This window comes from Arvicanthis niloticus, chromosome 4, assembly GCF_011762505.2.
Source record: "Arvicanthis niloticus isolate mArvNil1 chromosome 4, mArvNil1.pat.X, whole genome shotgun sequence".
Taxonomy (NCBI): domain Eukaryota; kingdom Metazoa; phylum Chordata; class Mammalia; order Rodentia; family Muridae; genus Arvicanthis; species Arvicanthis niloticus.
This window is the reverse complement of record NC_047661.1, coordinates 26,362,022-26,386,822: the sequence shown is the minus strand read 5'-3', so window position 1 is coordinate 26,386,822 and position 24,801 is coordinate 26,362,022. Positions and strand designations below refer to the sequence as shown.

The 24,801-nt window shown below is 37.8% G+C and overlaps 1 protein-coding gene across 4 annotated transcripts in view; it reads left to right on the top strand.

Annotated features, from left to right (window-relative positions):
• Positions 1 to 24,801, top strand: part of Sclt1 (sodium channel and clathrin linker 1) — a 128,118-nt gene that overhangs the window by 62,383 nt on the left and 40,934 nt on the right. For all 4 annotated transcript variants that reach the window (XM_076932343.1, XM_034501353.2, XM_076932344.1 and 1 more), the window contains 6 exons: positions 1,772 to 1,949; positions 5,416 to 5,514; positions 8,373 to 8,444; positions 12,766 to 12,840; positions 15,053 to 15,198; positions 18,103 to 18,295. In XM_076932343.1, the coding sequence (XP_076788458.1) occupies positions 1,772 to 1,949; positions 5,416 to 5,514; positions 8,373 to 8,444; positions 12,766 to 12,840; positions 15,053 to 15,198; positions 18,103 to 18,295 (763 nt within the window). The remainder of the gene's footprint in view (positions 1 to 1,771; positions 1,950 to 5,415; positions 5,515 to 8,372; positions 8,445 to 12,765; positions 12,841 to 15,052; positions 15,199 to 18,102; positions 18,296 to 24,801) is intronic.

Below are 24,801 nucleotides of genomic sequence, written 5' to 3'. Positions count from 1 at the left end.
TAACTTTATTATTTTTGATGATCTAAGATGCCTTTTTAAATACATTCTATATCCTTGTCTTAAATTGCTATCTTATTACAAATATTTATTCTAGAATATTGTTGTCCTATCCAGATCTCTAATATGCCATTGAAGAGCTTGAAAAATGTCATTAATAACCTACGAACAAGTAAATACCCACAGTCTATGAATTCACATTGTATTTATATCTGAAAATCAAATCTATGATTGTAATCTCTTACACACAGAAATCCTCTAAGACTGAACATACCAACAGATTTATGCTGCTTCCAACCTTGGTTAGAGAAGCTGCTTATTCCAGAAGGCAGTGATTACTGAAGAGACTCATAGCTCTTCTAAGTCCTGAGAATAAGCAATTGGGAATGCTCAGCAGTCAGTAGGATGACTATATAAACATCCCTACCTACCCCACCCCACTCCCAAGCTCAGAGAGCCTCACAGAATATATGAGGAGTTGTACCATAAAAGATAGGCTTCCGGATATGACATAGCTGTTATAAGAACTCATAGCCACTATAGTTGCCTGTACAAGACAGACATGAGATCAAGCCAGTTAAAAAAATCCAGCATGGGAGACCATGCCAAGAGAAGCCCTGATAGTGCCTGGAGGACCAGAAACCAGAGGCCAGATGGCCCAGAGAGCTATGGTAGAACCAAACATGAGCAAAAAAAAAAAAAAAAAAAAAAAAAAAAAAAAACCAAAAAAAGACAATGTGGACAGTAGCCTAGCATAATAGTCATCAGTGAGGCTTCAACCAGCAAGTGATAAAAACAGATGCAGAGACCCATAGCCAAACCTTAGGTGGAGCTCTGGGAATCCTGCTGAAGAGGGGGAGAGAGAATTGTGAGAACCAGAGGGGTCAAGGATATCACATGAAAAACCATAGAATCAATAAACCTGGGCTTACAGGGGTTCACAGAGACTGAAACAACAATCAAAAGCCTGCATTGGTCTAACCTAGGCTCTCAATATATATGTTATAGTTGTGTGGGTTGGTGTTTTTGTGGGATTCCTAAGAAGGAGCAGACACTAAGCTGTTTCTGACACTTTTGTTTACTTTTGGAACCCTTGTCCTCCTATTGGGTAGCCTTGTCCAGCCTTTATATAAAGAGAGGTGCCTAATTTTACTGCAGTTGATGTACTGTGTTTGGTTGACACCCTGGGAGACCTGCCCTTTTCTGAAGGGAAATGGAGGAGAGTCATTTGATGTCTGCTAAGAGAGATTTACTTTTCTTTTAGGGGAAGCCATTGGTACGTTTCACATTTCCAGTAAATTGACCCTACACACATTTCCATATGGGAAACACTAATTATATTTAGTTGGGGGAAAATCTAGATATGAAATTAGGCAGTAGTAGGAAAACATGTTGACGGAAGAGAGATAAAACTGGAGAAAGGCAATGGGGGAATCCATATGGCCAGGATGCATTGTATACGTCTCTGAAATTTTCACAAAATTAAAAAGACACCAAAACCCATAGGGATCATCACACAATTAGAGTAAAAATATCTCATCTCAGTTCTGCTGCTCTTTTTATTATGTTAATCAAAAGGTGACCAAGATATGGTTTTGTTTAAAATAGCCATTATAAAAATCTACTTTTATAGAACTGTAGCAAGATTTAAGTGAGAAATACATGTAAAAATAACAAGCATAATACCATCATATAGTGATGTTTAGTAAACTTCATGTGTCCTTTCTTCTCTTTAAAAATATTTAACTTTCATATTGTGGGTATTTATTTCTAGATTGTGTATGGCAATTGAAGATGCCAATATGCTAAAAACAGGGAAAATACATTTGGAAAAGCAGATCAAAGAGCTGCAAGCAAAGTGCAGTGAATCAGAAAATGAGAAATATGAGGCTATTTCAAGAGCCAGAGATAGCATGCAGCTCTTAGAAGAAGCTAACTTTAAACAGAATCAGGTAAGAAAACATGGCAACATGTTTATAAAACGATAAAATCACCACATGCCCCACAGGCTACGACAGTAAAGAGATCAGCAGCTACCAAATAAATGCAGGAAACAAATGATACTCCCCATTATCAAATAATCTAGCTGTATTTTAAATGGTAAAATTAATATCATAAAATATGCTAACATGCCAGTCATTTTTCAATAATATTATTCAAGTATCAGACTTGGCTTTTTGTTTGTTTTGTTTTTGTTGTTTTAATTTGGGAATGGTTATTTTATTTATTTACATTTTAGATGTTATCCCCCTTCCTGGTCTCTCCCACTCCACAAGTAACCCATCCTATTCTCCTTTCCCTTTGCCTCTAAGAGGGTGCTTACCTACCTACCCACTCTCACCTCCCCACTCTAGCATCCCCTACCCTGGGGCATCAGACCTTCACAGGACCAAGGGCCTCCCCTCCCATTGATGCCAGATAAGACAATCCTCTGCTACATATGCAGCTGGAGCCATGGACCCATCCATGTGTACTCTTTGGTTGTTCTGGGGAGTCTGGTTAGTCTATATTGTTGTTCTTCCTATGGAGTTGCACTCCCCTTTGACTCCTTCAGTCCTTCCCCTAGTTCTTCCATTGGAGTCCCCAGGCTTACTTTAATGGTTGGATGTGAGTATCTGCATCTGTATTAGTTAGGTGCTGACAGAGCCACAGCCCCCAGTATCAGACTTATGGCCCATACCCTGAGTCACTATTCTTCATCCTCTGTGCCATCATAGTGCTTTACTGAGTGTACTCAATTAGGTGACAGCTACTCATGTTTCTTTCATTTTTACCTGTATAATCCCCTCATCAAGCAGAAGCTTAATTGGCAGGGGTAAGATAGCTTAAAAGATTAGATGGAATCTTCGACTCATGCTTTTTTTTTTTTTTCAACCCATTAACCATTGTTATTTCTATACTATCCTGGACTATCCGTGCTGTTTTGAACTGTTTCCCTTAAAGGGGTATAATCTATAAAGACAGGAAGTTATTTTTTTTTTAACGTTCCAACCTTTTTTTGTAGAATTCACTATAGCATTAATGTGTATACCAGAATTTATATACTATATGTCAGAATACTCAAGTAGGAAATGCATAGGTATAAAGGAAATGCTTTATTTAGGTTTTTCTGGAGAGATACTAAAAATGCAAAAGGTGTAAATTGGATTTTACATACCTAGTAAAAAGCTTGGTGAGGTGCCATATTTCTGAAGTCCCAGCAGACAGACGTGGAACAGGAGGATAATGAAGTTAAGACCAGTGGGCCCTACATAGTAAGACCCCAATTCAAAAAAAGAAAAAGAAAGGAAGAAAGGAATTATCTCTTCAAATCCAAACTTTGGAATTGCTAAAGAGTTTATGCCTTTCACCTGGTATTCCCATCTGTGACTTAAATTCTGTCTCTCTACTCTTGAATTGTTAAAATGTATATAGTAGGTCTTCGGATATAGCTCAGTGTCAGAATATTTGCCTAGCATATGTGAAGCCCTTGGTTTTAACATTAGTACCACCAAAAGTAAACTATATTCTACCTACAATATACATATTATGCTTGTAAATTGTTCAAAACACACAAGTTAGCAGAAAATTTAAAACCAGGACAAAGTTATTTGTCTTTACCCTCTGAAGCATAGTTATATAAACTATGTGTTGTGTGGCATATAATGGAGAAAAGATGGGGATACTACTGCCTTTCTCTCACTTCAGTCCTAAGGCAACAAATCTTTCAGAAGCAGCCTATGGCTATTATATTAATTTCCCTCTTGATTCATTGCTTAATTGCTACAGCATTTCTATCTTGTGGTTGTTTGTTCAAAACCAAGGATTCTCTTCCCCTTTTTTAATGATTTACCTTTTGTAATTTATGTATATGAGTATTCTGCCTGTATGTATTTCTATACAACATGTGTGTACACTGCTCACAGAATCCAGAAGAGCATCAGATCCTCTACAACTGGATTTACAGATAGTTGTTAGGCACTATTTGGATGCTGGAAACCAACCCCTGGTCTTCTGCAAGAGCATCAAGTACTCTTAACCTCTGAACCGTTTTAAGGATTCTCATAATTTGATAACAAGCAGGGTCAATAGTCCTATTCCTCATTACCTCACATTCTTCAAAGTTATTAAGTCATAACAGCTGTTCCTTCTCACAATCTTTTTTTAATTCTATACACATAGTGTTTTGATCATATCCATTTTCATTCCCCTCCTCCAACTCTTCCCATCATCTCCCAAATCTCCCTTACAACTTCATATCCTACTTCAGCTCTGATCTATTGTCAGAGAAGCATTTTGCAAGAGAACAACAATTAATACAGAGACTCACATCTGGTCAGAATGCAGAGAATCTGTGACTTTGGAGTACTCAGTCTTAAATGTACGTGTGTACACACACACATACACAACACACACAGACGCCCCTGCACCTGCACCAAGGCTCAGGGAACATTACTGATATGGGAGGAAAAGGTTGCCAATTTTCAATCACTCATCCTTGGTTTATTGGAGCCCTTTGATATAATTGATTCCTTTTGTCTTCTAGTTTGTCATTCTTTACTAGGCCATCAGTACATCATGATACCAGCTTTCCCTATGTTAACCCATTACATCTTTTCATGACATTGTTGGCTCTTAATACTGGACTGTCCAAGGCTCAGTTCTAAATGTCCATCTTTTTCTGAGCTAAGCAAATCTTATTTTTAAATACCATCTATATGCTAATAATTTTCAAATTATTATTTCTAATCAGAACATCTTTCTGAGCAGAGAGCTCCTCTAACTAAGATTGACATCCTACCCACCCACCCACCCACCCCTCCCCAACTCCCCATACACACTGGCAGGGTTGGGGAAGAATGCTATGAAGTAGGTCTTTCTGTACATGGCAGGGCATGGAACTCACGAGCTCACAACACCTGTGGGTGCCTACACAAACCAAAATTCCAGTAGCAATGGGGGAGGGGCTTCTGAAGCCCCAGCCCTAGCTAAGGGCTATTGAATAATGCTAGAGTACAGGTAATCAGTTTTCTTTGGGGATATGGATCCCTGGCAGGTAATCTATGCTTCAGTGGATGTCCCTAAACCCATGGGCATACAGACAGCACTTGTGGGACTCAGTGGTGTATAAAAAGAGTATTTCTCATTATCTTACTTATCTAAACCTCAAAACGAAACAGATGAGAGTGTGTATATTTTCTTCTGAAGATGAGTGAGTTAGAACACATGGTTATCCATTTACTGTATGTCAGTGTCCACGGGGTGTGTGGGGTTGTTAGGAAAAGGTGGGCAATGGTGGGGAAATTCTTTACCATTCATGACTTATGGAAGGTCCTCCAGTAGAGGCATTTCAGAAATCTAGAATGGGACACTGCTGTCAAAGAGTATATTACCTCTCCAGTGAAATTATGTATGATGTGCTATGATTATCTTCTGAAGATTCTGCTTGAAGAGAAGCAAAAAGAAGCTGACAGAGAAAAAATGAAGAAAACAATTTCTCAGCTTATACAAGATGCAGCCATCAAAGCAAGGAAAGAGGTAAGGAGTTTAATTATAAATAAAATAAAAAATTTAAGTTCTAACTAAAAGTAAATGCTTCTTAGATACTGTAAAATTAAAATTCTTGTGTGTGCATTCACAAGGGCTGTATATGAAACTATTATTTTAAGAGTTAAAAATTGTGATGTTTCTTTCCTTCAAGTTATGCTGCTATGGGTATAGTGTAATGTACTATACAGTCTTTGGCTTCATAAATAATGGAGTATTTTCTTACATGTATTTTCTGTGCTCAATATAATTTTTCTCCCCAGTGAACTACAATTTCAAGTGAATTTTTTTATAATTTAAAAACACAAAGTTAACATATTTGCTTTTTTCAAACAACTAAATGGTAGTTTTCATTTTTACAAAGCCATTGCAAGTATATCCCTTAGAAATGTGCTTTAGTCATACCATATACAGTCATTTTGGTTAAGAATAAGCTATGTATGATAACAGTTATCTTATGAAATTATAATAAAGCTAAAACATCTGTTGCATCAGATTTTTACGGTATCTTTTCAGGCTGAAATACATTTGGGTAGACAAATACCACTGTGTGCATCTTACTCTGTACATTACCATGCTGTACAGTTTTATAGCCTGTGAATCCTCAAGCTCCCAGGTTTGTGTACCCATACTGTTGATACTCAAATGACTACACTACCTAAACAATGTTTATCAGAGCAAACCCTGTTGTTTCAGAATGTGTGACTGCACTTTATTACTAACTGATTGATTTTTTTTTGGTGGTTTTTTTTTTTTTTTTTTGGTGGTGTTGTTGGTTTTTCGAGACAGGGTTTCTCTGTGTAGTCCTGGCTGTCCTGGAACTCACTCTGTAGACCAGGCTGGCCTCGAACTCAGAAATCCTCCTGCCTCTGCCTCCCAAGTGCTGGGATTAAAGGCGTGCGCCACCACTGCCCGGCTTCTAACTGATTGAAATTAGATAATTTTTAATAGTAAAAATTCAAATATGAGCCGGGCAGTGGTGGTGCACGCCTTTAATCCCAGCACTTGGGAGGCAGAGGCAGGAGGATTTCTGAGTTCGAGGCCAGCCTGGTCTACAGAGTGAGTTCCAGGACAGCCAGTGCTATACAGAGAAACCGTGTCTCAAAAAAAAAAAAAAAAAAAAAAAATTCAAATTTGAGACAGAGTTAAATGAAAGTTTATCCTAATCCTTCCTTCAAGAACCTTCCATATATATTAGGCTAAGAATATTCTAACTTTAGACCATACCCTTCAATACTCTAAAGACTTACTTTTTTAATGGCTAATAATAAATACTGCTTTCATGACCTTTGTAAAAGTATTTTATCAAATAAAATGCATTTTTAGTCTTAAGATCAATTAAAATACATTGAATTTTAAGACTGATTGAAGTTTCATTCATGTTAACCTATAATTTTAATACATTTTATTAAAGTGCTGTGGTCTCAGTATTTATTCTAAACACCTTTATAAATTGTAGTATCAATCTCCTAAATGCTAGATGCCTTCCTATCTGTAAGCATTCAAGTGGACATCTGAGACTCCATGTCTGCTCCCTAACCCTACTTACCGCTCTGTCTACTCCTAGGCTCTCTTGTATGCTCCCTGGCACCATCTGCAGCCCAGGTGGACATTTGGGGCTCTCGTGTCTATCCTCTACCCTGTTACCTCCCTACCTGAAGCAGCGCAAGTGTATATCTGAGGCTGCTGTGTCTTAACTGGACATACTCTCTTCGTTCCCGACCTTTTCTTTTCTGCCTCTTACTGTTGGTTTCCTTGAGCCCAGCCTTTCACAGCTATTCCAGCTATTCTTTCAAGGAATATCTACTGAACATTTCTTTTGTGCCATGCATTTTATTTGTTCTCTACCTTCTCTTGGTTTTATACTTACAGTTGCCAGTTTTCTATATCTCAACTTTAAAAATTACTACAAAAAGTAATACCTACTCATAGTAAAAAGAAATAGAAAGTGTATGAGTGAAAGAAAATTTAGATTATGCCATGTTTAGCTTTAAAAGTTATTTGCATATTCAATATATGTTTTTGCCTTTCTCCTTGTTCTCTGCCATCTTTTTGCAGGCATTCAGGGCATCTGCAGACATTGCTTTCCATAATCCTTCTCTCACAGGTCAAAGTGCTACTTGTGGAGCCTGTGTGGCATGCAGTAGCACAATAGATGGAGTGCAGTAGCACCTAGAGGAGCCTAGGTGTCTCCTGTCCAGCTAGACAGTCAGTAAATAGACTAAAATTGAAAATGGATTGTCCTGAAAATTTTTAGATTGGGAAAATATATTTTCATTAAAAATTATTTATGCTATCTAAAATAATTAAATTTTTTGGGAAAGATAATGATAAAAATTTATACTTTTCTGCTTTTATTTCTTATAATAGTTGAAAGAATGCATAATAAACAAAAGCACTGTTTTTATAGTATAAACGGATCCTGAGACCATAATGTTTGACAGCTGCTGTTCTTTTGTATATATCATCCAATTCTCTCCTCAGTTCTCATGACCAATTCTTTATCTTTACAATGCTGAAGATTCTAGAGCCTTGTATAAACTAAGCCAGTGCTGCAGGTGCAGTCCTCTGGTCTGGTCTGATCTGGTTTGGTCTGGTCTGGTCCAATCCTTATGACTAGCTTTGAACTCAATATATAGTCCAGGCAGAATGAACAAAATGTCCCTGCCTCAGCCATCTATGCGCCTGCTAACTATACATAGCTCATGACAAATTCTCAGATATTTTATATATTGTATGCTTATTTATCTTTTATGCCATAAAAGTTATGGTTTTTTTTTAAATAAAACATCTCGTTTTTGTCAGAAATCATTTTTTATTCTTTACCTAAATTATGTCTTAATTCACAGGTTGAAAGCACAAAAAAACAGTATGAAGTACTGATTTCACAATTAAAGGAAGAACTCTCAGCCCTTCAGATGGTATGTTAGAAGACCTTGTTAGTATTTTCCTCCAAATATTACTTGTTTTAAGGGTCAATATGTGTGTTACTGGGAATCCCTTTGTTACATATACATTTGTTAAACCATGACCTATACTAGGTGCTAGGAAACAAAGTGAATTTGCACAGAGATGTTCTGCTATCTTTGGCTTTTGGTAGGAAGAGTAGAACAGGTGACATCATCACATTCCATTGTCCTTGAAAGAAAACACAAGACCACTTCAACCAACTGCATTCCCTGCCGTATGCCGGGTTGATCTGGGAAACCGGGGAGGAAGAAAGACAGTAAAGCTTCCTACAAACAAATAAGAGTGAATAGGCAGGGTTTGGGGATGGGGGGTGGAGAAAAAGACTTCATTTGACTAGAGATTGGCATTTCCAACTTCACCAGCATACCTTTCATGAATCCGTCACTTTTAGTCTGTTATAAAATTTAGCAGTAGCTTGTGTATTCTAATAAATACATGCATTAGTGTTTGTTGAACATGTGACCATTTGTGCAACCATGCTTTTTACAGGACAATATCTTCAAATAGATTGTAGTACCTCAGAGTAAGAGTCTTCTGTCTGCCTTGATTTTCCTCATTGCCTAGTACAATGTTTTTACATAGTATCTATTAAAGTAAATATTCATCAACAGAATAACATTTAAATATACCTGAAAGGCTACAGACTATATAGTGTACATTACTGTATCATTGGGTAGAGGTCCTGGATACAACAACCAGAAATGGTTACTTTCTGCTTATTTCATTAAATTAAGCCATGCAATTCTGTAGAGTATATAGTTTTCTAAGCAGCCAGTAGAATTTTCCCTAAAATAGATCACAGCTTAGTCCATAAAGCAAGTCATAAAAAATACAGAATAATTGAAATAATTCTTATCATTTATCAAGTGATAAGATAATAAAACTAGAAATCAGTAGCAGGGAAACTACAAAAACTACTGATAGGTAAGAAGTGCACCACTGAAGAGACAATAGGAGAAATTTAAAGTTCTCTATAGTCAAATGAAAATGAAAGACCACCTGGTGAGAATACAGCAAAGGCACATAGTTCTATTAAATGTATAGCTGTTTTTGAGTGTTCAAATGGAGCAGAGGTATAGGCTGTCTTTCTTAAATGATTTCTATTTTGTTTGCATAGGGACTGATAAGTGTAGCCTCTGTGCTATCAGCTTTAATATCTGTTAACCCTTTATAAAGTATGAATTTGGAAATATTTCAGAAATGCTTGAAAAATTAGTTTATCTCCAAAAGCATATATATCAGTGGTAATGAGCAAAGCTTCTAATACAATTTTATTTTAATATTATAGGGCATTTAACAAAACTAGTATGAAAATTATAACTATTTCAACTTTTCTATTCTATTTTGCTCATTCTTTTTGAATCTCTTTTTTTTATTATTTAATTATTTTAAACTTACTGACTTTACATCCCATTCACTGCTCCCCTCCTGGTTACCCCCTCTCACAATCCCTCCCCTATGCCCCAGCCACTTTTCCTCTGAGCATGTGGGGGCCTCCCTGGGTATCCCCTGACGCTGGCACTTAAAGTCTCTGCAAGTCTAGGCACATCCTCTCTCACTGAGGCCAGAAAAGGTAGCCTGAGGGGCTGTAGCTTGCTCAGTGGGCATGGGTCCTGTTGGACTGAGTTGTGGATCCTGCTTATCTGCTGCCCCAGGCATCTAGAACTGCAGCTAGGGGCACAGAAGCAAGGAGATTTGACTGAGTTCACTCCCTGGGGCCCTAGGCAGACGCTGGGCTGAGAAGCAGTGAGGCTCCACCCAGGCGTGGCGAAGTCTCAGCCTGAAGTCCTGTGGGGGCGAAGGCAGAGCTCCTGGGTTGGGGGTTTCCAGGCCAAAGTAGCTGACCAGGAGACTGGCAGTCTCTGTCCTTGGGCTCCCAGATGCCTCTGGGAGCTGTGGAAGAACTGAGATGTAAGGGCATAGGGTCTGGACTGGCCCACAGCCAAGAGGGGTAAGGGAAACTCCTGCAGCGACCCCGGTGGAGTAGAAACTCTTGGTCATGGGCAACTTGCCTGGCTGGGTCAAGGCTGGCTCAGCTGGCTTGCTTGAGTTGGCAGGGCTCCATGGCTAGAAGGTAGAAAAGTCCTCCATGGGAGATTAGACGGTGGCAGCTCAGTAGTCGAAGGCCCCAGCAGGCCCCAAAGATGAGAGGAAGTCCATGGTTTTAAAAGGTTTATTGTCGTGGCAGAAAGTGGATGTAGCTGTACCCCGTATCCTCAGGGTGGGCCTGAGGTTAAATATCATTTGTAAGGAGGAGGGTCTGGGACAGAATGCTTAATTAGCTACGCCCTCTAGCCTTTAGATATCTCATTAATATGGAGATCTCTTGAGGCTCTGTGGCCTGTAGTCATGCCCTCTACCTGTGGAGGGGGTGGGGATCAATGGAGGTCTTCGGCCTCCTGTCAGGAGCCTGGAGTCTGGGAGCATGGCGAAATGCATGCTGTCCCTTGAGGAGATACCTGTTGGGTCTCTGGCTATCTCTAGCCAGTGCTCCACCAGAAACCAAGCTATCCTTTCACAGTCCCATAGTAGCCCATCTAGAAGAACATATCCCTCATACAGGCAACATTTGGGATTTAAAACATGAAGAAATTAAAGACTTTCTAGAATTCAATGAAAATGAAGGCACAACATACCCAAATGTATGGGACACAATGAAAGCAGTGCTAAGAGGAAAGTTCATAGCATTTTGGTCATTATTAACCCAGGCTAATCTTATACTGTTTGAAGCATCATCACTTTATGTCAGTGGAATATAATGGTTGAGGTAGGGGCATAGGTATAGGCACAATTATTATTTATAGGCCACTTCCTAGATCTAGAGCATGATCCAACTTTGGTATTAACATATTGTCCTAGTTTACTTTCTGTTGCTGTGATAAAACACTGCCAGAAAACCAATGTGAGAAGGAAGGGATTTATTTTAGCTTGTAGGTTGTAGTCCATCATCCAGGGCGGGATCTCAAGGCAGGAACCTAGAAGCAGAAAATGAAAGCAGAGACCATGGAGAGATACTGCTTGCTGGCTTTTTATGACTTGCTCAACCTGCTTTCATATACAGCCTAGCACCATGTGTCCTAGGGTGTCAGCATCTAGTTTGCTGGTCATTACTCAAGAAAGTACTCCCATAAACATGCCCACAGACCAGTTTGATGAAGCCAGATTCTCCTTGCAAGTTTCTTTCCCGGTGACTCTAGTTTGTGTCAAGTTGACAAAGACTAACCAGCACAGATATATATTAAAGTCACATGAGTGGTATTATGAACATAGTAGAAGTCACAAACTTAGCATCATGAAATTACCACTCAACAGGCAGAGAGACAGGAGGATCTTGAATTCAGGTTTGAGAACAGCCTGGACTATGTAATGAAACTATGAAAAACATTCCTCCCCCTGGAAAAACAAAAACCTTTTATCAATAAGTACCTCATCGTATATACAAATATGTATAGAACATTAAAATTGTGTTTCCTATGAACTTGAATTCTATTTTAGCAAAAAGTAAAATCCCACATGATTTGTATTAGTTCAAAGTGATCAAGTTTGAGCCATAATTTAAAAGCTTACTTTAAATTTTGGAAATACCAAGGTAGGCCTTTCATATACTTGTGAAAATTTGAATATTACTAGTGCTATACTGTCAACAAAGCAGGTTCACCAAAGCATGACTCACAGTTAATAAAACTATGGTTGTTTTCAAATAGAAGAATAATTATGAAGAACTCACTAGTTGATTCTTTTTGTTTTAGTATCTTGGCAAAATAATCATATTGATTAGCTGATATACTTATTAAATTACTAAGTAAAATGTTCAACATAAGTTTTTATGTGTAAATGATTCGGTTGTTATGCTCATACTAATAAATTTCCCTGGCTATTGGTTCCTTTACAAAGAAAAAATTAACTTAGAATTTATGCACCTTTTATGCCAAATGTTTCCTTTGGAATGTTGTGACAGTGTCTGGTTCATCTTGCAAAATATTTGGTAATAGTATATGAAAATACAACCTATAATGTCAAAAATCCTCATTTTTTTCTCCCATAGTATTATAGCCTCTGCTATATGAATTCCTTGGTATCATATAGCCAAAGGCAATTTCTGTACTTCTAGGATAGGTCAGTCACTTTGAAATTGACAATTACCATGGCCTTACTTAACTTTGTTAGGTAACAGTAATATTCTTATGAACAAACCCTTTTGCTTTTCCATTTTTTTCCTCATCTTAATGTTTCACCAGATACATTTATTTACATTATGACTTGACTTTATAGGACTGTGATGAAAAGCAAGGTCAAATCGATCGAGCCATTAGAGGGAAGAGAGCCGTAGAAGAAGAACTGGAGAAGGTAAGAAGGACACACAGCCGCCTGCAGGCAGCTGCAGGGCTCTCCATTGCTGCCTGCTCTGCTCACCCTGGCCTTAAGTACTTTTCTGGGCAGTGTTTACTCGCACATAACTAAAGTCATTTAAATGATCATTTCACCTATGTCCATTTCTTTCTAAGAATACCCGTTTAAAATTTGTACTTCAAGATAGAACTTTTTTGATGTGTCTATTTACTGTTTTAGCTTCATTCCAAAAGTGGTTTTCATTTTGTCTTCTTTTTTAACTTCATGCTAACTTACTGAAGTTATAATGGGCATAATAGGTATAAACTATCAAAAACATAATATGCTATGAATTTTATCTTTATGTATATATGTGTTTGTATATATAGATGTATGCAGGTGTATGTGTGTGCATAGAAACCAGAGGTTGACACTGGGTGTCTTCCTCAGTCTATCTCAATGAAACTAACTCACCAACTCAGCTAGATAATTGGTGAAATACCCCAGAAATACATGAGTCTCTGTCACCCCAGAGCTGGGATTACAGGCACATGCCTCCACACCCAGCTTTTATGTGAGTATCTATCCAACAAGTAATTTACTGACTGAGTTATTTTTATTTCTCTGTCCCAGGTTTTTACCTTTTAAGTATATAATAATTAGGGATCTGGGAAGATTGGTGGTTAAGAACACTGTCTTCCAGAGACCTGGGTTCAGTTCCCATCACCCATATGGAGGCTCACAAGCATCTGTAACTCCAGTTCCCAGGGATCCAATGCTCTTTTTCTGGCCTCTGCAAGTAGACACACAGCCCTACTTGCAGACTAAACATTCACACACATAAACATTATCACAGTCATTTAAAAGGATACAATAATTGGGTAAAATACTTACCCGATGATATTTGAAGTAAAAACCTTAAAATTAGTTTCTTGTTTGCTTTTTCATTAGCAGTGATATCCCACTGTTTTCTTGGGAAAGAAAGGGCAACCAAATATTAGCACTTACCATGTTTAAAGTGCTGTGTTAGTAACTTGCATAGAAAGGCTAAGTAATTCTAACGTTAAAAATAACAAGCAATGAAGTCGGGAGTTCACTTTGAAAAGTGAACTCCATAGCATTCAAAGTATGTGACATATCCATGTTGTCAAAAATAATGACAAAATCAGATACTAAAGCAGTAGTTTACAAACAGCATAGGATATGGCTTCATTTTGGGAAATAAGCATACCTGTTTTAAGGTAGACATTTTTTGGCTGCCACCCTCTAAAGGTTTATCCTTCCAGATTTTCTTCATGTCATGCTAAGTAATGCTGCAACCTATACAGTAGGCTTTTGGGTGAATGTTTTTAAATTATATAAATTTTTTACATTATATGACATGGGTTAAGAAACAGGTTATATTGGTGTAATGTAAAACTTAGAAGGCACAGCAACTTGTTCTTCATTAACCACAAGCAGCAAGCCAAGACCATACATAGCATCATAGGGCTGCAGTGATTTTCAGTGTGCCAGCAAGGGGTGCTGACACAGTGCTAGTCCACCTCAGTGGAAAGAGTGATAAAGTCTTACCACTGAGGACAACATAGGTGACTTGGGAGGGCAGTTAGATGACCAGTTTGTCTGAAAATGTAGCCAGAACCTCAAGACCTGCTGGGTAGTTAACCCTGTGCTGTAAGAGGAAACCCAGTCTCAAACTGAGCTATGGCACTACCACCCCTGAGAACAGAAGCTCCAATTCCAGTCACATTGGTACCCAGGTAACCCAAAGCAGAGTTCTAAAACTTTCAGAGCTACTAGTTAAACTACAACACACACCCTTACTTTTGAGTATTTCAATAGGGAATTATCTTGAATATCCCTGAAGTAATTGCTAGAAGTTTTATTTCTTTGATGTTTTAGAGTGAAACTCTGAGCCTTGTAGATGGTTAGCAAGGGCTCTACTACTGAGCTGCATATCCACCCCTAACACCAGTTGTCTTTAAATTGACACTTAAAGCATTTTTAAAAAGCCTCAGCAGTAGTTTTATATTTCCATATTAGTTGAATACTTTAGCATGAATGATTTCATATTTTTCAGCTGTCAGTTTATAACATTTTGATTTGTACATGAATCAATCATAGGTACATTAAAATATCTAACAGGAGGAAGAGATAAACACACACTCATGACTGTTTCTCAACATTTGATAATTTCCTATAAGGTAATGCTTATAACCCTTTTTCTCAGATTTACCGTGAAGGCAAACAGGATGAAGGTGATTACAGAAGATTGGAAGAAATGCACCAAAGATATCTTGCTGCAGAGCGTTCAAAAGATGATCTGCAGCTAAGACTCAAGAGTGCAGAAAATAGAATAAAACAACTTGAAATTAAGTAAGTTTTCTTTTGGGTTTCCTATGGTAACATTTTAAGAATGGTTCTGGTGAATTATTTACCATTTTATAAAACTTATAAAAACAACTGAGTTTTTTCATAATTTTTATTTTTATTAAGTATTAAATAATGCATTTAGTGATAACATTTTCTTTTTTGGGGGCGGGGGGGGTCGTGGGCAGGTTCAAGACAGGATTTCTCTGTATAGCCCTGGCTGTCCTGGAACTCACTCTGTAGACCAGGCTAGCCTTGAACTCAGAAACCCACCTGCCTCTGCCTCCCAAGTGCTGGGATTAAAGGCGTGCGCCACCACTGCCTGGAGGTAACGTTTTCATAAGTCATAGTACTACGTTGTAATTTGTTCCCTTCTCACACTGCTTCCCTCCATGTCCCCTGTCTACCGTGTGATTGATTCCCTTCGCACCTACTAAGCAGTACTCATTTCTGCTTTCATACCATAGGTAGTCTGCTAGCCACTCTGATACTCCCCCTCCCCTAAGGTATTCTAGCGCCCGCAGAATTCCATTCCCCAGACACACACACACCATCTCTGCACACAGGAATGCTTGTCTTCTGGGTCTGGCTTGCTTGGCTTGGCACAGTGATTTCCTGTTGAATCAGTTTCCTTCCATGTATCATGATTTCATCTTTCTTTATTGCCGAATTGCTACACTATGTACATACCACATTTTCATTATCCATGTATGTGTTGATAAACAACTAGACTGATTCCATTTCCTTTCTGGCTATTGTGAGCAGAGATGAGGAGAATATACTAATATCTCTGGGTAAATTGAGTTAGAATATGTATGTACATACATGTATGTGTATATGTCTCCAAGTTAGATTATATATATATATATTTTTTTTAAGAAATTTTCATAGTGGCTACACAAGTTCCTCATAGTCTTGCCATCATTGGTTTTATTTTCTTAGGGTGTGACTGAAATCACAAAGCTATTTTAATTTGAATTTCCCTGATGGCTAAGGATGTTGAATATTTGTCTATATATTTACTGGCCATTTAAGATCTGCCTATTTAGTTCATTAACCAACTTACTGATGAAGATTAATTTTATGTTATTTTGTAGATTTGTTTCATTTTTCAAGTTCTTTTATGTATTCTTGATGTTAGTCCTCTAGTAGATGAATTAAGCAAAGATGGTTCTGCTCATTCTGAAACTTGGATTTTACATATAGTTCATTTTGCAGAAGCTTTTTAATAAAGTGTACTTTCTTATATCATAGTATTATTTTCTAACCTAGTACTATATTTTTTAGACAGTCTGCTGTTCCTATATCTTGAGATATTTTCTGCATGTTCTCCTGGACAATTTTCGACATTAAAGTCTTCTGTTTACTTCCAATTGACTTTTGTACAAAGTGAGGGAAAGGGACCTAATTGCCTCTTACTACATGTGAATATCCAGTTTTCCCAGCACCATTTATTGAAGAAGTTTTTTGTTTTGTTTTGTTTTGTTTTGTTTTTCTCTAAATTATGTTTTTAAAACTTTTGTCAAGAATCAGGTGACTTCAGGAGTATGGGTGTACTGAGGCCTCTGTTTTTTTCATCTACATGTCTTATTTTTGTATGACTTACATACTGGCTTTGTTTTGTGGCTCTACGTTATAACATGAGTTAAGACACTGTGACACGTCTAACATTGTCCTTTTGGCTTAAGAGTACTTTAGCTGTTCATCATCTGCTGTGCTTCTGTGACTTTTAGGATTTTTTTTCCTAGTTCTGTGAAAAATACCAGTAGAATTTTTATGGGGATTGCCTTTAATATGTAGGTGACTTTACAGTATTTCAGTGATTTTTACTATATTAGTTGTATGAACATGAGAATATTTTTTTATCTTTTAGTGTCTTCAATTCCTGCAGAGTTTTAAATTTTTCCGTTGTAGAGGTCTTTGGCTTCCTTGCTTAGATATATTATTACTGAAGGGGTTTTTGTTGTTTTTGTTTTAATTTATTTACATTCTAGCCATCGCCCCACCTTCAAGTACCCCTCCCACTGTTCCTCATCCCACTCCTCACTCCCACCCCCCTCCAACAGGCCTCACCTTTCCCTGGGGCCTCAAGTCTCTCCAGGATTAGGTGAGTCTTTTCCAGCTGAGGCCAGACCAAGCAGACCTCTGCTATATATGTGCTGGGGAGCATTACTGAAGTTTTTTTTAAAGGGATTGTTTCCTCCCACTTTTCTCAGTGTTGTGTAATGATATATTTAAAAAGCTGCTGGTTTCTTAGGTTGATTTTTGTATTCTGATGCTTTTTTGTTTTGCTGTGTTTATCAACTTAAGAGACTTTGTGTTGAGTTGTTAGGTTCCCTTTGTATAAGATCAAATATTTCTGCAAATAGAAATAACTGGCCCCTTCCTTTTATCCCTTTATTACTTTCTCTTGTGTTGTTGCTCTAGTAAAGGCTACAGCCACTGCATTGAATAAGAGTGGAGAATGCTAACACCTTGCCTTGTACCTGATTTTCAAGGAAACTGATAAAGCCTTTTTCCATTTATTATAATGTGGCTAATTTATCATAGGCAGCTTTTATTATGTTGAGGTATGAGCCTTGAATTCCTGCTTTGGGGAGGGGGGCAGTTATGTAGAACTTTGTCAAAGACCTTTTCTGAAATATTTCTGAAAATATTTCACATTGGTTTTCCAAATAAATAATAGCAGGTCACCTTATCCATCCTTTACTTAATATTGCATATATTTTTGAAACCATATCACTATAAAGTAAAATAAGGGCTGTTGGGTATATTTAATCAGGTCTCAATCTCCAGCACAATGCTGAAGTGAAAAGAAATGACTCAGAATAAAGAAAACAGAAGTCTACATCATAAAGGGTGCACATCATTATCCTTTGTGTTCTGTTTTATTTGTTTAAACAAAAACAGTTCCTCAGAAGAGATATCACGTTCACATGAAATGATCCAGAAACTTCAAACTGTATTGGAGTCTGAGAGGGAGAACTGTGGCTTTGTCAGTGAGCAAAGGCTGAAGCTTCAGCAAGAAAATGAGCAACTTCAAAAGGAAACTGAGGATTTGAGAAAAATTGCGCTGGAGGCTCAAAAAAAAGCAAAATTACAGGTATTTTGAAAATGAGTTAAATGTTTTTAGGAAAGTATAGAGACTATTCATTTTTTAAATATTTCTTCTTTTTATTTAATCTTTTTTTTACACTCCAGATTTTATTCCCTTCCCAGTCTGTTCTCCAACTGTGCCACATCCCATACCTCTTCCCCACTCTCTTGTCTCTATGAGGCTGTCCCCACCCCCCAACCCCTTATTCCACCAGACCTCTAAACTCCCTGTGGCCTCCAGCCTCTTGAGAGTTAGGTGCATCTTCTCTGATTGAACCCAGACCTGGTACTCCTCTGCTCTATTTATGTTGGGGGCCTCATATCAGCTGGTATATGCTGCCTGGTTGGTGGCTCAGTGTCTGAGAGATCTCAAGGTTCCAGATTAATTGAAACTGCTGGTCCTCCTGCAGGGTCACTTTCCTCCTCAGCTTCTTCCAACTTTGCCCTAATTCAACTACAGGGGTCAGCATCTTCATTGTTTGGTCCAAATATCTGCATCTGACTCTTTCAGCTGCTTGTTGGGTCTTTCAGAGGGCAGTTATGCTAGGTCCCTTTTTGTGGGCGTTCCATAGCCTTAGTAATAGTGTTAGGCCTTGAGGACCTCCCCTTGAGCTGGATACCACTTTGGGCCTGTCGCTGGACCTTCTTTTCCTCAGACTCCTCTCCATTTCCTTCCCTGTAGTTCTTTCAGACAGAAACAATTATGGGTCAGAGTTATGCCTGTGGAATGGCAATCCACTCCCTCACTTGATGCCCTGTCTTTCTGCTGGAGGTGGGCTCTGCAAGTTCCCTCTTCCTATTGTCGGGCATTTCATCTAAGGTCCTTCCCTTTGAGTCCTGAGAGTCTCTCACCTCCCAGGTCTCTGTTGCATCCTGGAGGGTCCCCCCTACCTCCTACCTCCCTAGGTTGCCTGTTTCCATTCCTTTTGCTGCCTCTCAGTGCTTCAGTTCTGTTCCTCCCCATACCTGATCAGCTTTTCCTCTGACCCTCGGTGTCTCCTTCGTCTCCCTGGTCTCTCTCTCCCCCCTTGTGGTTGCTTTCTTCTCCCTCCCAAGTAGGACTGAGGCATCCTCACTTGAGCCCTTCAGCTTGTTGACTTTTTTGAGTTCTGAGGACTGTATCAGTGTATTCTGTACTTTTTTTTTTTTTTTTTTTTTTTTTTTTTTTTTTTTTTTTTTGGCTAATACCATCATACCATGTATGTCCTTTTGGCTCTGAGTTACCTCACTCAGGATGATATTTTCTAGTTCTATCCATTTGTCTGCAAAACTCAGAATGTCCTTGTTCTTAATAGCTGAGTAGTATTCCATTGTGTAAATGAACCACATTTTCTGTATCCATTCTTCTTTCGTGGGACATCTGGGTTGTTTCCGGCTTCTGGCTCTCACAAACAAGGCCACTATGAACATAGTGGAACACGTGCCCTTGTGGCATGGTAGGGCATTTTTTAGGTATATTCCCAAGAGTGGTATTCTGGGTCTTCAGGTAGATCTATTTCCAATTTTCTGAGGAACTTCCAGACTGTTTCCAGAATGGTTGTACCAGTTTTCAATCCCACAAGCAATGGAGGAGTGTTCCTCTTTCTCCACATCCTTGCCAACATATGCTGTTGCCTGAGGTTTTGATCTTAGCCATTCTTATTGGTGTAAGGTATAATCTCAGGGTCATTTTGATTTGCATTTCTCTGATCACTAAGAACTTTGAGTATTTCTGTAGGTGCTTCTCAGCCATTAGAGATTTCTCTATTATGAATTCTCAGTTTAGTTCTATACCCCATTTTTTTATTGGGTTGTTTGTTTTTTTCGGTGGTTAACTTCTTGACTTCTTTATATATTTTGGATATTAGTCCTCTATGAGATGTTGGGTTAGTGAAGATTTTTTTCCCAATCTGTAGGTTGCTGATTTGTCCTATTGACCGTGGCCTTTGCCTTACAGAAGCTTTTCAGTTTCATGAGGTCCCATTTATCAATTTTTGATCTTAGAGTTTAAGCCATTGGAGTTCTGTATAGGAAATTTCCCCCTGTGCCAATGAGTTCAAGGCTCTTTCTCACTTTCTTTTCTATTATCAATGCATCTGGTTTTATGTTGAGATCCTTGATCCACTTGGACTGGAGCTTTGTGCATGGTGACAAATATGAGTCTATTTTCAGTTTTCTACATCCAGACAGCCAGTTAGACCAGCACCATTTATTGAAGATGCTTCCTTTTTGCCATTGTATATTTTTTAGCTTCTTTGTCAAAGATCAAGTATCCATAAGTATGTGGTTTTATTTCTGGGTCTTCAATTCTATTCCATTGATCAACGTGTCTGTCTCTGTACCAATACCATGCAGTTTTTATCACTCTGTATTATAGCTTGAGGTCAGGTATGGTGATTCCCCCAGCACTTCTTTTATTGTTAAGAATTGTTTTTTCCCTTTGGTATGATGGCCATTTTTACTATGTTATTTCTTCCAATCCATGAGCATGGGAAATTGCTTCATTAGAATCCTAGTTGTGTGAGTGTGTGTGTGTGTGTGTGTGTACATATGGCATATGTGTGTTTTCTTTATCTATTCATCAGTAGACAGCCATCTAGACTGACACCATAGCTTGGATAGAGTGATAAACAGAGCTATACAGGTATATCTGTATTATGCTGATTATGCATGTGTGAGTCTGCCTTCTCATCAGATAGCACGAAACCCTAATTCAAAGTACTAACTAGTAGCACTTGGCACATGTTGTTGAACATGATTGTCTTATTTTTTTTATCTACACATATTAAAAAAAAATGTTCTTTTCCAACCATACAACAAACTGATCCTCCTGCTAAAGCAACGTAAGCAACACTAGCAGAGCTGTAGCTTAGACAGCTCTACAGTCTGCCATGCTCTAACTTCCATTAGCTTCTCAGACACTACTTCAAAGTCAGTAAGAGAATGTTGCAGCAGTTTGCCCTGAGAGCCCCTCCTACCAAGTCTAAAAGCAGCAGCAACAAGAGTGCAAGGGGCAAAGTCTCATCTGAGAAAAAACCTTACCTTTTATTTTCTTTCCCCTTTCTCTTCGATAATCCATTGAAGGCACTTTAAAGAAACAAGTTATTCATCAGCATTTCCCACCCTCCATTCCATTATATTTTTGTAAAAAGTAGCACTAGCTTTGTGTAATAAAGATCTCCATCTTCCAGGCTCACAGTGAGGATATAAAGTAACAGTATTGGTGTTTCACTTTGCTTATTGCTGATTTAAGGAATCATGTCACAATCTGACATCATTCCTGTCAACACTATACTATTGCAAGTATCCAGGGCTGTAAGCATTCATAAGAATATAAAATCTGAGATGGAAAATAGTAATATGCCTCACAAAGATTTTTTTACTTTGTGAAATATAGAAAACATGGAAAAGAACTATATTGCCAAATATCAATATAATGCTATAGTTACAAGTCAGTATTATTAACATCAGAATAATCATATATTGATAAATAGCACAAAATAAAATCCAGAAATAAATTTTATTTTGATGATGACCTAATTTTGTAGCAGAAACCCACTGTGATTTCAGAGGAAAGGAATTATCTCAATGATTTTAATACTAGATCAATTAGATCCATAGTCAATAAATCTTGACTTCTTTCATCACACCATATATGCAAAACAGTTTGTGCTGCTATTACAGAATATTTGTACTCCTATTACAAAATACTTGAGTTCAGTTCCTAGCACTCATAACCACCTAGAATCCAGATCCAGGAGATCAGACTTCCTCTTCTGGAAACTGAGGGCAATTACACTTACATGCACATATCCACATTCACACAAAAGCAAAAATTAATACTTTTTTAAAAGTGAAATACAATCTACGAATTTACAAGAGAAAATCTTTATGCCCATGTGTAATCTCTCTTAAAAACAAAAACCTAATTATTTCTCCTTCTCCTCCTTCTTCCTCTTATTCCTTTTCCTCCTCCTCCTCCTCCTTCTTTTCTTCTTCTTTCTTCTTTTTTAATGTTTGAGTGTTCTTCTGCATATACATCCACATGCCAGAAGAGAGCATCAAATCCCCTTATTGATAGTTGTGACTCACCATGTGGTTGCTGGGAATTGAACTCAGAGCCTCTGGAAGAGCAGCCATTGCTCTTAACTGCTGTGCCATCTTACCAGCCCCAATTGTGGGGCAATATAAGGACCTGGGATTTTAATACAATCCTGGTAGTAATCTAAAGTAAAACAGCTATTATTTAGCAAAATCTTACAAAACTATGTATACGTACATACTATGTCAAATAACCCTGCCTATATACCCTACAGATATGTAAATATCCCACAGATACACAGATGTTTTGATTAAAAAAACAAAAAAGGAATAATTATAGAAGTTTTAATCAAAATATTGACAATTTAAATGGTCATCAACATCTGATTGTATAGTGATACACTCATATAGTAGAATAAACACAGCAGTGCAAACCAGTGTGTGTTTATAAGCAGTGCTGGATACATCTCAAAGATAAAGGGCTAAAGAAGCCAGGCATATGAAAACCTTAAAATCTACTATTCCATTATCTGAAAGTGAAGGATAGGTATAATTGCTCATAAGGATATGATCAAAAGAGTCGCTATTGTTTAAGTAAGTGAATACTGAAGGTTCTTCCTGGTATACCTAAATCTGGGTAATTAGTTTGTCATCTTGGTATACAGCAAAAAACGAACTGTGTACTTAAAATTTACACAGAAAAGCAGTAGAATGATGGGTTTGAGGCTAGCCTGATTACATGAGCAAACAGTATAGTCCAGGGTCAGGGTTATTATAGCAAGACCCTAACTAAAATAAAACAAGAAGAAAATCAGAAATCTTACATTCTTCTTCTAGGTCAGCAGTCCTCAACCTGTGGGTCATGAACCACACAGGGATTGCATCTCAGATATTTAAATTTCAATTCATAACAGTAGCAAAATTACAGTTACAAAGTAGCAATGGAATAATTTTATGGTTGTGGGTCACCACAACCTAAAGAACTGTATTAAAAAAGGGTCACAGCATTAGAAAGGTTGAGAATTACTGTTCTAGGTGAAGATAAATCTTGATAGACAACAGGTGTGCAGGATATAGACAAAGCTTCTCAGAAAACTGGAAGATGAGGGCAGGAATACATTATAAACTTTGGTATATTCTTTAGGAAAGTTTCCACACTAAATAAGTTTTAAAGTCTACTCTCATAAAATTCATTCTATTTGGAAAATATGAGTAGGAAATATAGGTAAGTATTTTATAGATGAGATAAAATTTTCTTACAAAACAGAAAATGGGAGAAAATTAACAATAGTAGTACATTTAAGTACATAAAATATTTAAAACTATTTTTAATTTTAAAACAATATCTAAAGAGTTCACAAAGTTAGGAAAATAAGAACTGGTAACCACTATTAATTAACTATTGAGTTTCAATACCTGTAACTATGCAGCTAATCTCATAGATAGTACAATATTATGGTCTAAACTTGAGTCATAAGAAGTAACCAAAATATTATATGTTTAATAATTCATTTCAACAGCATTTTAATAACAAATCAGAAACTGCCGTGCACTTATATTTCTGTCCCAAGTTTAAGTAGATACGCAGTAATCCTTTCCATGTTGTAATTGCTGCTTTAGAATTCATAAATCAAACAGTTATTAGAAAACCATTTCTGAGCTGTAGGATTGCAGGGATTTGACCTTGGTCTCTAACTTTTTAATTTTTTTTTTTTTTGATTTCTTAAAAATGATTTTTAACTTTTCCATTCGTTTACATCTCAAATGATATCCCACTTCCCAGTTACAGCTCCACCAACCCCCGCATCCCATGATATCCCACTTCCTGTTACCCCTCCACCACCCCACCACTCCCCTTTGCCTGTATAAGGGTGCTCCACCACCCACCCATACTCTCCTGCCTCACCCCTCTAGCATCCCCCTGTGCTGGGGCATCAAACCTCCCCGGGACCGAGGGCCTCCCCTCCCACTGATGCCAGATAAGGCCATCCTCTGCTACATATGCAGCTAGAGCCATGGGCAGCTAAATATCTAATTTGTTTTTTAGTGGGATAGGTTCAGTAATCCTATTTATGTGAGTATTTCACTGCAGATGAAAGTTACAAAGTGCTAAGGGAGGCATATCATTTACTGCCTTTTCCTACCCATCATTCTGAACATAGCTGCAAGTGAGACATTTTCAATAGGAGATCCAATCGTGGTCCCTTAGGCTTCCAATATCACCACAGATGTCAGTTTATACTTGACATTATATGCCCTAAACAATTCTAGGGGTTGTTTAAAAACTGGGTTTTGATACTAAAAGGCTCTAGTTACAAAGTCAGCAAATGTACCCTGAAAGTCTATGGTCTAGAGACTAAAAATGCAGTAGTGATCATGATGTTCTGCTCATCCTCTGAAGTTTCTGGTTCATTTGGCAATGATCAAGCTTAAACATAGAATTACAAATTAAAACCCCTCTTTAGGGATAGCATGGGGCACTGAGCAAGCTTA